Source organism: Periplaneta americana, chromosome 10 (assembly GCF_040183065.1).
Source record: "Periplaneta americana isolate PAMFEO1 chromosome 10, P.americana_PAMFEO1_priV1, whole genome shotgun sequence".
In the NCBI taxonomy this organism is placed as follows: Eukaryota; Metazoa; Arthropoda; class Insecta; order Blattodea; family Blattidae; genus Periplaneta; species Periplaneta americana.
In genome coordinates, this window is record NC_091126.1 from 13,582,039 (window position 1) to 13,594,562 (window position 12,524).

At 34.5% G+C, this 12,524-nt stretch overlaps 1 protein-coding gene across 1 annotated transcript in view; it reads right to left on the bottom strand.

The window, feature by feature from the left end:
- Positions 1 to 7,030: 7,030 nt before the first annotated feature.
- Positions 7,031 to 12,524, bottom strand: part of egl (Egl_like_exo domain-containing protein) — a 48,523-nt gene continuing 43,029 nt past the window's right edge. The window contains exons 9-11 of the mRNA XM_069836910.1: positions 10,988 to 11,097; positions 10,646 to 10,906; positions 7,031 to 7,886 (exon numbers count right to left, since the gene is read on the bottom strand). Of these exons, the coding sequence (XP_069693011.1) occupies positions 7,696 to 7,886; positions 10,646 to 10,906; positions 10,988 to 11,097 (562 nt within the window). The 3' untranslated portion in view covers positions 7,031 to 7,695. The remainder of the gene's footprint in view (positions 7,887 to 10,645; positions 10,907 to 10,987; positions 11,098 to 12,524) is intronic.

Here is a 12,524-nt window from a genome sequence, read left to right on the forward strand (position 1 = left end):
CTAATATATAACAAACTGTAAGAAGTATTGCACATTATCCTCAAATATACACATTAAGTTAAGTAACACACTTCTTCCATAATTTTCATAAGAAAGAACATGAAATATGAAATAAAATAACTAATAAAATAAGCAAATGACTAAGAAATTCATATGAAATATAAATGTTGTTTTAAATAACATGAAAGCATGTCCTCAGCAGCTAATTTCTAATGAACTATTGCAATCCAATGGTGTGTGTGTGTGTGTGTGAACGTAGAACACCCCTTCCATTTTCCATCATACTTTTTTAAATATTATTGAGTCTTGATATTAGATGCTCTATGTAGTCAAACATGAAACAATTCTTCCTATTCTCATTGTAACATTCTCATATACACCGTGAGCATAAAAGATTTAGACGATTTCCTTTAATTGCTAAAAATATTTTATTTTACTTGAACTGCGGGAACCTTTACAATCTGTTAAACTTTTACAGGTGCTCAATATGATTTATCTGTACAACATGGCACTGGTCGACACAGTGATGAGTACACAGTCATCATCAGTTAGATGTGTAGTTGTTATGGTTTCATAACTAATTCCTTATGTAGGACTTTCCACACAGTTTTCTGTGTAATATTAAGCTCTCTGTAGATTTTTAGTTCAAAGCACTTACGAATGGTGTTCATTTTCTCAAGACAAAGGGTGACCTGTAGACTTTTCCTTATATAAGGATCCCATACATCGAAATCGAGCATACCAGTTAAAAACTGACTGCTTGGCTGATGGTTTCTTTCTATATTTTCTTCGAAAATGTGCTGGATGGTGATAACAGACTTGTTACAATTGAAATCCAACACAGAGAAACTTTTCTCCTGTGCAGAAATTGCAATTTCTCAACCACAAAACTCTCGATGGTTACCATGGTCACCAATAATAAAACTTTGGTTACTGCTCTATAATTCTAATCAAATTTCATGGCTGTAGCTTCGATGCGTTTAATATAGGATGGCTGTAAAATCGTCTGTGTCATTTGTGCTCACCATGTATCACTATGAAACTTACGTCTACTGAGTTATCTATCAACATTGCTTGAGTAAAACAAAAACTCTTTGCAATAGCAGCATTTAAATTAGCAGAAGAATAAGATGATACAATCATGAATGTGCATGTCACATAATTCATTTTTCCTCCATATCTGTAGATATGTGAATAACTGATTCAAATACGTCTGTTAGGATTAATTTTCGAATTTAAAAATATCCGAAACAAAATGAAATTGAATATTTTGTTGTATGTTATTTTTACACTACTGTATGAAATGAAATGACGCATGTTTAAGCCACTCAACATATTCCCAAACAGTGCTCATCTTTTAAAGTAAATTCTACAAAGTCAAGCAAGTCAAGAATTCTATTCAAACATATTTCTTTCCTTAGATACTAAAGTAACCTCTAAGTTTTTATGGTTAGCTCAAGATTCAGCCAAGAATAAGTTTACAAATTAAAAACTGTCCTTATGATTGAAAGCACTACTCTGAAAGTAAAGCATAATAAAATCTTTATCTGTACTCTGTATTAAATTTATTCATTCTAAAATAACTCATTATCTTCATTGTTGGATACACTCTGTTAACACTTGATTAAACACTGATTAACGTTATAACTTCTTTACTGTATCAATATTATAAAAATTACCTGGCTGACTAGTTTTAACATGGTGTTCGTCATTGTCTGAAGTCTACTGAGGTCCAGCACTATCTTCTGGTTTCCTTTCGTGGTGGGTGTGTGTTCATGAAAAGGGTGTGTGTTTTGAAATTCAGTTGAACATTCAGAATGTGCTGTGGGTGTGCTTTGTATGTTTGTAAATTTCATATTGTTCTAGAGTGTCAAGCTTTTTTTTTTTAGCTGGAAGTGTAGTATTTTCATGTCAGTGTCTATGTTGCTGTAGTTGTGATTGGAGTTTGTGATGTGTTCTGCATAGGTTGAATTCTTATGTAGTTTGGTTATGGCTCTTATGTGTTTCTTGTAAAGTGTTTGAAATGATCTTCCAGTCTGTCCAATGTAGATTTTTTGAGGTTACATTTTATTTAACGATGCTTGCAACTGCAGACTTTATATCAGCATCGCCGGTGTGCTGGAATTTTGTCCCGCAGGAATTCTTTACATGCCAGTAAATCTGCTGACATGAGCCTGTCGCACTTAAGCACACTTAAATGCCACCGACCTGGGCCGGGATCGAACCCGCAACCTCGAGCACAGAAGGCCAGCACTATACCGACTGCGCCACCCAGGGCGACTCCAATGTAGAAGTCGTTACAACTATTGCATGATAGTTTGTGTACACCTGTTAAGTTGTATTTATTTGTGTGTCTTGTCTGCGTGTTAAGATGTTTTTTTAGTGTGTTCTTGTTCTGTATGCAATGTTGTATTTTAATTTCTTGAAAGATGATGCAATCTTGTGTGTTCTTGTTTTCGTATGTTAGTGTGATGTATTTGTTTTGTTCTTGTGTTTGTGTTGCGTTTTTCTTGTTTGCATTTAGTCTTTCTTATGATGTTGTCTATTATGTTGGGGTTGTATCCATTTTCCTGTGCTCTGTATTTCTTCCTCATAGTCTTGTTGGCTCATAGGAATGTTGATGAGTCTGTGTATCATAGATCAGAATGCTGCGTGTTTGTGTTGTGTGGAGTGATTGAAGCCATTATGTATGTGTGTTACCATGGTAGTGGGTTTCCTGTATATTTTGAACATCTGTTTGTTGTCTGTTTTTGTTATTGTTATGTCTAAGAAATTGATGGACTTATTGTTTTCTGTTTCTAGAGTGTAGAGTTCTTTATCAAAATTTACATATAATTTTTTAAAACAATTATCAATATCATCTTTTGAAATTCAAAAAATCATCTCGCAAATTCTTAAAGATTCCTTGCAGATTATACAATTTCATTTATACCACTCAGAAGGCCTTAATTAAGGATATGCCAATTTTAAATAAAATCTTTTATTTACAAGTATAATTTTAAAGTCAACTTCTAAGATTTTATTTTATAATTGATAAACACTGGTGCTTAATTATTACATTATATTTTTATAACAATACTCATATTTATTTAATTATATTTTTATTTGTTATTAATTTCCAGATCCTCGTGGTCAACCTTAATTAAGGCCGGACGACTTATTTATCTCTCTCTGGATATATTTTGTTTATGTGTTTGTGTAGGTTTTCAACCTATCTTTTTTTTTCCTTTGTTTCCTTAGTATGTCGTCTATGTATCTGTGCTAGTAAATGACATTGTTTGCGTGTTTATTGTTGTCCTTGTTTAGATTGTGTGTCTGTTCTGTGTTGTGTATGAAAATTTCAGCTAGAATGCTGGAGATGGATGATCCCACGGGTAGGCCTTCAGTTTGAGTGTAGTATTTGTTGTTGTATGTGAAGTAATTTTGCTTGGTGATAGTGTCTGTAATTTAGAAGATTTCTTTGATGTGTTCTTGTGGTATGTTGAGCATTTGTTCTAGTATATGTAATGTAGTGCATAGGTTGGTTATGTCGAATGTTGCGCTGTGTGGAACGTGTTTGTTCTTGATTTTGTTTACTAGATCTATATTGTTCCTTACTGCTGTGGAGTTTATAAGTGTTATCCTGTTTCATAAGATTTTGTCCATGTGACAATGACGAACATCACGTCGAAACTAGTCAGCCAGGTAACTTTTATAATATTAACACAGTAAAGAAGTTATAACGTTAATCAGTGATAACTCACATGTTTAAAATTCAGGTTCTCTGAGTTCCTCTGAATACTCGAAATCAAATAAAGCTGCCATTCATATGTAACAGAAATCCTGAAACAAGTATATAGCATTGTAACACTTGCATTGTTCTGTTATACAAGAAAATACACGATAAAGCAGTTGTCTCTGTCCACAATTCTATGGTCTAATTTGTTAGAGTGACAGAGAGACTGATTTTATTCTTATGTTTAATGGATTTGTGACTACGAACAAGATTAACTTCTCCTGTTCTTACAGAGGCTTCTGTTGCTGTCAGAAAGTGTCGAACATGTACAATTTTTGTATTTATCAGATATTATTATTATTATTATTATTATTATTATTATTATTATGCACTGCAATTACATACTTCAGGTTAGGTCAGATGAGGTAAAGGCACAGAATCTTTAGGATTTTCAGTGTATGCAAATATGTATGTACAGTCACTCAAAAAATATTGAGCGCATTCTTAATATAAAAATTTGTCAAATTCACGTTTGAATGTGAAGCTCCTATAAATGGTAACATTTATCTTGACTGAGAAAGTCCAAAACTGCCTGACACTGCACTCTATGGGATAGCTCACTGGCTCATGGTACTATGTAATGTGTGAATACGAGAAGAAAAAAAATTATTGGAGATTATGTGTTACTCTCAAAAAAAAAAGAAGAAGAAGAATCATAAATGTTGAATCTATCAATCATTTAAATTCATGTCTACAAAATGAAACTTGGGAAAATGATATAGCACCTCTGATATTTTAATGTATTTTAACTACATTTACGAATCATTTCAACGAACTTTTTCAGTCAAGAATAAGAAAAAAAATTCAAAAGTAAACACATGTGGATAAGCCAGTTAATTAAAATCTCAAGTATTTTGTAAAATAATCTGTATCTAATAAGTAAGAACAGTAATGATCCTCATATGCTTAACTACTGCAAAATGTTATCAGAAGTTATAAAGGAGGAGAGAAGAATATACCTGAATAGAAATATAAAAAATTCAGATAATAAAATTAAAACTATTTGAGGTACATGTATTATTAAAAATAGAATTGTTCAATATCCAAAGCGAGAAAATATTTGTATTATTAAAATCAATAATCATAGAGGATTCAATTTCTATTGCAAATACCTTCAACGACTTTTAAAATATTACCGAGAATTTAAACACTGAAGATTATGTAGATTATGCTGTTGCAATACTGAATTTCCAAGTCTCAAATTTATTCCCACTACTGCAACTAAAATGACGTATACGATAAAATATCTAAAAACGAAGAATTCCTCTGGATATGATGAAACAATTAGTACAGTTCTCAGAGCCTGTTCTGAAATAATTTCTCCTGCTCTAAGGTATTTATGCAATCTGCGAATGCATTGTGGTATTTTCCCAGAAAGATTCAAATAGTGGAACCAATATATAAAAATGAAGATAAAAATACTCATGCTAATTGTACACTCATATCATTAACAATATTTTCGAAAGTGATTAAGGTATTTATGTATAATAGATTATGACATTATTTTGAATCCAACAATATATTAATTCTAGAGCAGTTTGGATTTATAATTGCAAGAGAATTCAGTTTGGTGGAAAAACTACTGAATTTTTTAAATTCGAAGTTACATGCTGGAAGGATATATTTTTATTTAGCTAAAGCATGTAACTACTATGTAGATAAAAATATATTGATAAAATCACTATCTGGATCAAAATATAGTGATAAACAAATTGAAAATTCTACGATATGAAAGATGAGACGATATGAGATGAGATGTTGGTTTAAATTTTACTTTATCAAAAGAAAACAAAAGTGGAAATAAAAATACCTAATAGTCATCCTTTTCCTTTATGAATATTCTACCTCTTTTTAATATAACATATTTATATCTAGTAATTAAGTTTACCAATTCTACAGACTCACATTGGGATATAATAATTTTCGCTTTTTATTTTACATTTTGTAAGATTTTAACACAATAGAACTAAAATTGAGATACAACCCGCCAATGTAAGAGTGCCCAAAGGCAAACAAATGCAACACAAAAATATAGGACATGTTCGTTTCAATGTAGAACAGAGTAAGCACAATCGTTTTTAGGCGTTGACTATTATATTTGCAGATATATGGATGCTTTCTGTCGTCATTTTGTAGAAAGTGTACAAACTTTACCCTGGTTAAATGAAGTGTCAGCTAACCATGTGTAAGCAACCAATGATTATGAATGGTGCACAGAAATTACATTTTAACCACGGTTACTTTTAACCATAGTTTCATAACACATGGTTACTATGTTTCCAACTGAGTTTGATGCACATCGCCATCAGTCTTTTAAATAACTGTTTGTTATTTTTAGTCAACTTCCTCAAGACAGACTGGAACCTCATAAGTGGCACCAGTAAAGCAACTAAGTTAGGAAATATGGGGTAGGGTGGCCAGTTCTTTTCCCCTTTTAAGTAACTGTACACACATAAATGTACAGTAGAACCCCGATTATCCGTCACCCTATTAACCGATTGGCGGATTATCCAACTATCTACATCTCGTGCTTTTTTTTTTTCTTCAGAAATAAATAACTTATATAAAGTACTGTTTTGTATATCATATTAGTAGCACAGTCTAGTATATACAGTCACGAAGCTCAATACGTAGGGAATATGCATCCATAGATAGTTGCTAACCACTAGGATTGCTACTATCGCTACTACCACCTCATTACAGACAATACGAAATAGTACCGACACAGTCCATTGTTCCTAGTACCCTCATAACTCAAGCTTAGTGACTGTATATACTAGACTATGTTAGTATGTTTTGCTATAGTGTTTTATTACAAGACTTTATTGTTACACAGCATTGTTTACAGTTCGAATTGCCGTTCTATAATATAACTTGTATATAAAATGTCTTCCACGGATGTTAACAGAAAATGTGTTGTGCTAAGTATCGAAAAAAGGAGATAATTGAATGGTTCGAGAAAGAACAACTGTGGGTCATCTCGCATCAGAATACGAGATTGGAGTTACAACTGCGCGATATAATAAAAAAAAAAACAAGGATAAAGAGTAAAAAAGTATGTAAATCTACAACATGAGACTTCCTTTATTCCTGTCTTTCCTGGGACGGTCATTACAAAGGGCTTCCTTGTCCTTTAAAAACCCGTCGTTTATAACCAGATTTAAATTAGTGAACTTCTGATCCACTACCTAGCGAGTTAAATACAAGACCATGGAGGAAATTACAAAATCTTTCATGGTACGGATTATCCGATTTTTTCGTTTAACCATTCAGTCCATCCTCTTCATTACCACAGATAATAGAGGTTCTACTGTACTGTATTTATACACTGTTGTACTTCACTTTGCATAATCAAAATTTCATTTCTGATTCAGTTTAAAAAATGTCCATTCATGTCATAAAAGGTTTTCATTGTTGCAACTCTAAAACAAAGGCTTTGTCAGCCTGGGAATCGAGATGGTAAAATACAGAATATGGAGAAATTCCCGAAACTATGTAGACAACTGAGATTAAAATAATGTAGTAAATGTTTGTAAGTAAAATTAAAAGCAACATAGAAAATTAAAATCTCATAAGTTGGACACCTTTGCTAAATGACCACGCTTCTGCTCTATAGCAAACCTGTGTTGTAAAAAATTTCAGTCGGGGAGACACATTTGACCTATTTTTTTCATGCCTCATAATGACTTAATGTAAACCCGAGTACAATGCTGTGAGTAACATAATGAACAACAGATTTTATACTAAAATCTTGCATTTCTAACGTTTTGGTCATGTCAGTCTGTCAGTATACATCTGTACGTTTGTCCATCTGTCTGTCAGATGTAGGAAGACGATCCTACCACACACTCACATGTTGGCACTTGTGACAAACCTTATCCAGGAAGATGCAGTTACAGTGATGACTCCTAGGCAATATCCTAGGAGGAGGAAGCAGACTGTTGGGGAATGGAGCCCCTCTTGGGACTTGATGTCAGAGTCTTCTCTCGCTCCTTTTCCTCCTCTGTGAAGAAGATTCTTGTTATCACAATATCACCTGTTGAAAGTGTCTGACATGCCACATCAACTGGTCCACCAGGACTGCCAACAGTCGACCTAGTACCACAAACACCTGCGAGAAAAGCACAAGATTCGTAGCACGAATGAAACAGGTTTTACATATTCGTATTGTAACACAACTAAATTTTTCGTATGCATCTTTGTAACACACTTTCTACACTTTTAACACTAATGATTTGTTAAATTTGTAAAGTAGAAAACTTTTTAATTCTTCTCCGTTAAAAATGAAAATTTCACCGTAATTAATGAGTAGTTTCGGCTTGTTTCCGCCATCTTTATTGTGTGTTTATTATTGTAGGAGAAAGCAATTTTAGAGACAAACAGTCAGTTATTGTCAGGTGGCAGAAGGTATAAGATCGATTAGCTAGAATGCATAAATTCAGTAAACCATTGAAAAGTAAACTTCATGCTTACATTAGTGAATTTGGTACCCATGTGTTTTCAACCCGTGGAATGGTTTTGTTACGTAAGGTTTGTGAAAAAACAGTTAATCACAAAAAAAAAGTATTTTATAAGTCAACATGTGTCACCTACAAAGTAAATACTAGTATATGTGAGTTATGTTGATATAATTTAAATTTATTGCTCAAATACAGTAGCGTGCAAATTAATCCGAACAACGTAATTACTTATGCAAAAACACTCAAACGGGATAAAAAAATATCTAAGACATACCTCAGTAATCTATGTGGCCTCCCTCGTTCCTAATAACAGCTCTGAGACGATTTGGCATGGATTCCACTAATTTCCCACAAATATTCTTCATTTCTTCATCGCGAAACCATACACCAATGAGGGCAGAAATCATCTTCTCCTTTGTAGAACAATCCATTTTTTGCATTCTTCTTTTGCAAATTGACCACAAGTTCTCAATGGGGTTGATGTCAGGTGAGTTGCCTGGCCAGGGGAGTACCTGAATATTCTTCTTGTTGAAGAATTCTGTAGTTTTTCGAGACGTATGGCATGGTGCCAGGTCTTGTTGGAACACACCTCTGCCATCCAGAAATGATTTTTGCAGCTGGGGTACGATTCTGGTTTCCAATAAGTGAATATATTTGTCAGAATTCATCATTCCCTTGATAGGTATTAATGCTCCAGGTCCTTCATGCGTAAAACAACCCCAAAACATTACTTTAGGGGGGTATTTGGGTGATTGTTGGAGATGAGCTGCTGTTACTTTTTCGGATCCTTTCTGTACGTAAGAAACACGGTGGCAGTGGACCTCGAAATGAGACTCATCAGAAAAAAGTACATTCTTCCAGTCATTCACTGTCCAGTGTTGATGTAATTTTGCCCACATTAAGCGTTTTTTGCACATAACAGAGGTTAGCAGTTGCTTCTTAATAGGCTTACGAGCCCTTCGTCCAGCTTCCAAAAGCCTACGCCGCACTGTTGTGACGTGAATATTCGCCCCAGTGGTAGCCATTAACTCGTGGGTTAAGTCGACAGCAGTTAGTCTAGGATTTAATTTACTTTTCCTGACAATTAAACGATCATCTGCAGGTGAAGTCTTCCTTTTCCAGCCACAGTTTCCTTTTTTCTGGGGTGTGATGGATCCAGTCTCCCTGTATCGTTTTATGATCGAATTAACAGTAGCCAAACCGATGTGACATTCTGCAGCAATTTGCCTCTGTGTCATAGAAGAATGCTCTGCTAATGTTATAATTTTAGACCGTTTTCGTGGAGTTGTATCCATTTGTGAAGACGACAGAATGTATACAGGATTGCAGTATTGAGTCTTCAACACAACTGAAATGCTTATAAGTACAAAACGACAGGCAAAATGTCACATATTATAAAAAATAATGACAGACCTTCAACAATGGAATTACACGTACTACAGATGTCAATTAAAGCGGTATGAGCAGCTGTGAGGCCAACAATGACAGAAAATGTAAAAATATGTCGTGTTCGGATTAATTTGCACGCTACTGTATACGAGGCGTGTTCTTAAAGTAAGTTCCATTTTCAATTACAGCTGTCGCATCGCTGCAATCGTTATTTTGCGCATATGTGTTTTCTTCTTCAGTCCTCAGGCAAGCTGTGCATGCAGTTTCAGAGCTTCAGTCCGTGTGTGTGTGTGTGGTTAGTTGTGATCAGTTGACATGATTAAAGTGATAGTGATCGAGCACCCCGCCGACTGTGAGATGCGGTCTGTTATCCGTTTTTTGAATGCGAGAAACATCAAACCAGCTGACATTCATCATCAACTTTGTGAGGTTTATAGTGATGATGCCATTAGTGATGGAATGGTCAGGAGATGGGTTAGAAAGTTCAACGAGGGCCGCATCTCTGTGCATGACGAGCAGCATACCGGTTGGCCATCTTTGATCAATGACGATTTGGTGCGTGCTGTCAATGAAAAAATTCATGAGGACAGGAGGTTCACAATTTCTTCGCTTTCCTTGAATTTTCCACAAATGTTGCAGAGTGGTTCGCAGGCGGGTGAATTCTACAATGAGGGGATAGAAAGACTTGTGCCACGACTCGGTAAATGCCTCAATAATGGTGGAGATTATGGTGAGAAGTAATTGAAGTGTGGGGAATACAATGTTACAAAAATGGTTTGTAAATATTTTCCCGTTTACTTTCTACACCCTTTTGGAACTTACTTTAAGAACACGCCTCGTATTACGCCTTTTTAAAATGTATAATGCTTTTTTCAAGGATTATTGTGCCTTTTTCTTTACGTTTTTATTGGCTTTTTTGCCTGCCTATTTTAATTATTATAAATGCCTAAACTTCCGGGCTCTAGTAATTCTGCCACCATCTCAAATGAAAACATTCTCATTTGATAGAACTTCATCTCACCTTGTTCTTTTGAGCCAGATACACCCTGTTGATTGCAGAGACTGAGATTAACATGGCACTGACATGCACAGCATGGAGGCGTGCTCTCTGTGCCTCCGACTCCACCGGGTGGAGATGTGATCACAGAGAGAATTGCTTCCAACCGCTCGATCTTGTCCAGCCTTTCCATCCGCCCATCTGAGAGTATTTCATCCAAGAGCTGCATCGACTCAGTGAGAGACAGAGGCTCCGAGACCGGTGTCCGAGGTGAAGTCAGTCCACCTGGAACGCAAGCAAACCATTGCAATAACTGCTGCAAAGCACTTCACTTGCTTCAGTCAATACAGACATTCACGCACTCACCAGAAGAAGGAGAAGTCTTTCCACTATGCTCCAAGCTGGGGAAGTCTCCACTGTCACCGTTACAACCATCGAAGTCTTCATCATCGTCCTCGTCATCACTTTTACCATCTCTGCAAGCACAAGTGTACAATCAGACTTCCACATACGGACAATGAGGGATTGTTTACAATATTAAATTTTTCACTGAAAATATTAACAACTATATTGAAGAACTGAAAACAATAAAATATAAAGCACAAGACAATGGTTACATCCCTAATATAATAGACACATCAATAAAAAAGGCAAAAAAAAAAAAAACACGAAAATAAATACATAAATTTACATATCACCATACCAACATACACAGAATTGCAGTTCCATTCAAATGAGCACATTAAAGCAATAACTAAACCACACATTATATTAAATTACGCAGAACACATTACTGATAACCACAATAACTACAGTAACATACACACAGATATGGAGATACTACACATCACAACAAAATGTTCACAATTAAGGGGAGAGGACGGTGTTTTTTGGTGAAAAATAAGTAAATTAAAAAAAAAAAATCTTTAAAATACTCTGTGATATGTGTGGAATGCATTGCATAACATTTTGTTGGCATTTGTGTCCTTATCGGATGTTGATACGCCATTTTTAAACTTCCTGCGCTATGGATTTTTTAATCACACGCCCCCTTTTATTGTTGTTTCCGGTAAATTAAACTTAAAGAAAAAAACTCTTTAAATTACTCTGTGATATGTATGCAATGCATTGCATAACATTTTGTTGGTATTTGTGCCCTTATCGGATGTTGACGCGCCATTTTTAAACTTCCTGCGCTATGGATTTTTAAATCACACTTCCCCTTTTATTGTTGTTTTCGGTAAATTAAATTTTCAAAAAAATAAAATTCTTTAAATTACTCTGTGATATGTATGGAATGCATTGCATAACATTTTGTTGGTATTTGTGTCCTTATTGGATGTTGAGACGCCATTTTTAAACTTCCTGCGCTATGGATTTTTAAATCACACTTCCCCTTTTATTGTTGTTTCCGGTAAATTAAATTAAAAAAAAAATTCTTTAAATTACTCTGTGATATGTATGGAATGCATTGCATAACATTTTGTTGGTATTTGTGTCCTTATCAGATGTTGAGACGCAATTTTAAACTTCCTGCGCTATGGATTTTTAAATCATATGCCCCCTTTTATTGTTGTTTCCGGTAAATTAAACTTTCAAAAAAAAAAAAAAAAACTCTTTAAATTACTCTGTGATATGTATGGAATGCATTGCGTAACATTTTGTTGGTATTTGTGCCCTTATCGGATGTTGAGACGCCATTTTTAAACTTCCTGCGCTATGTATTTTTAAATCACACTTCCCCTTTTATTGTTGTTTTCGGTAACTTCATATTTTTGCTACATTACCAGACAAAAATGGATATAATGTCTGAGCTATTAAAGATACATGCATGAAATTTAGAACACACATTCCTTAGACTATTAGGAAACTTTTCTCTGTAACAGAATTTTGTTAATTGATT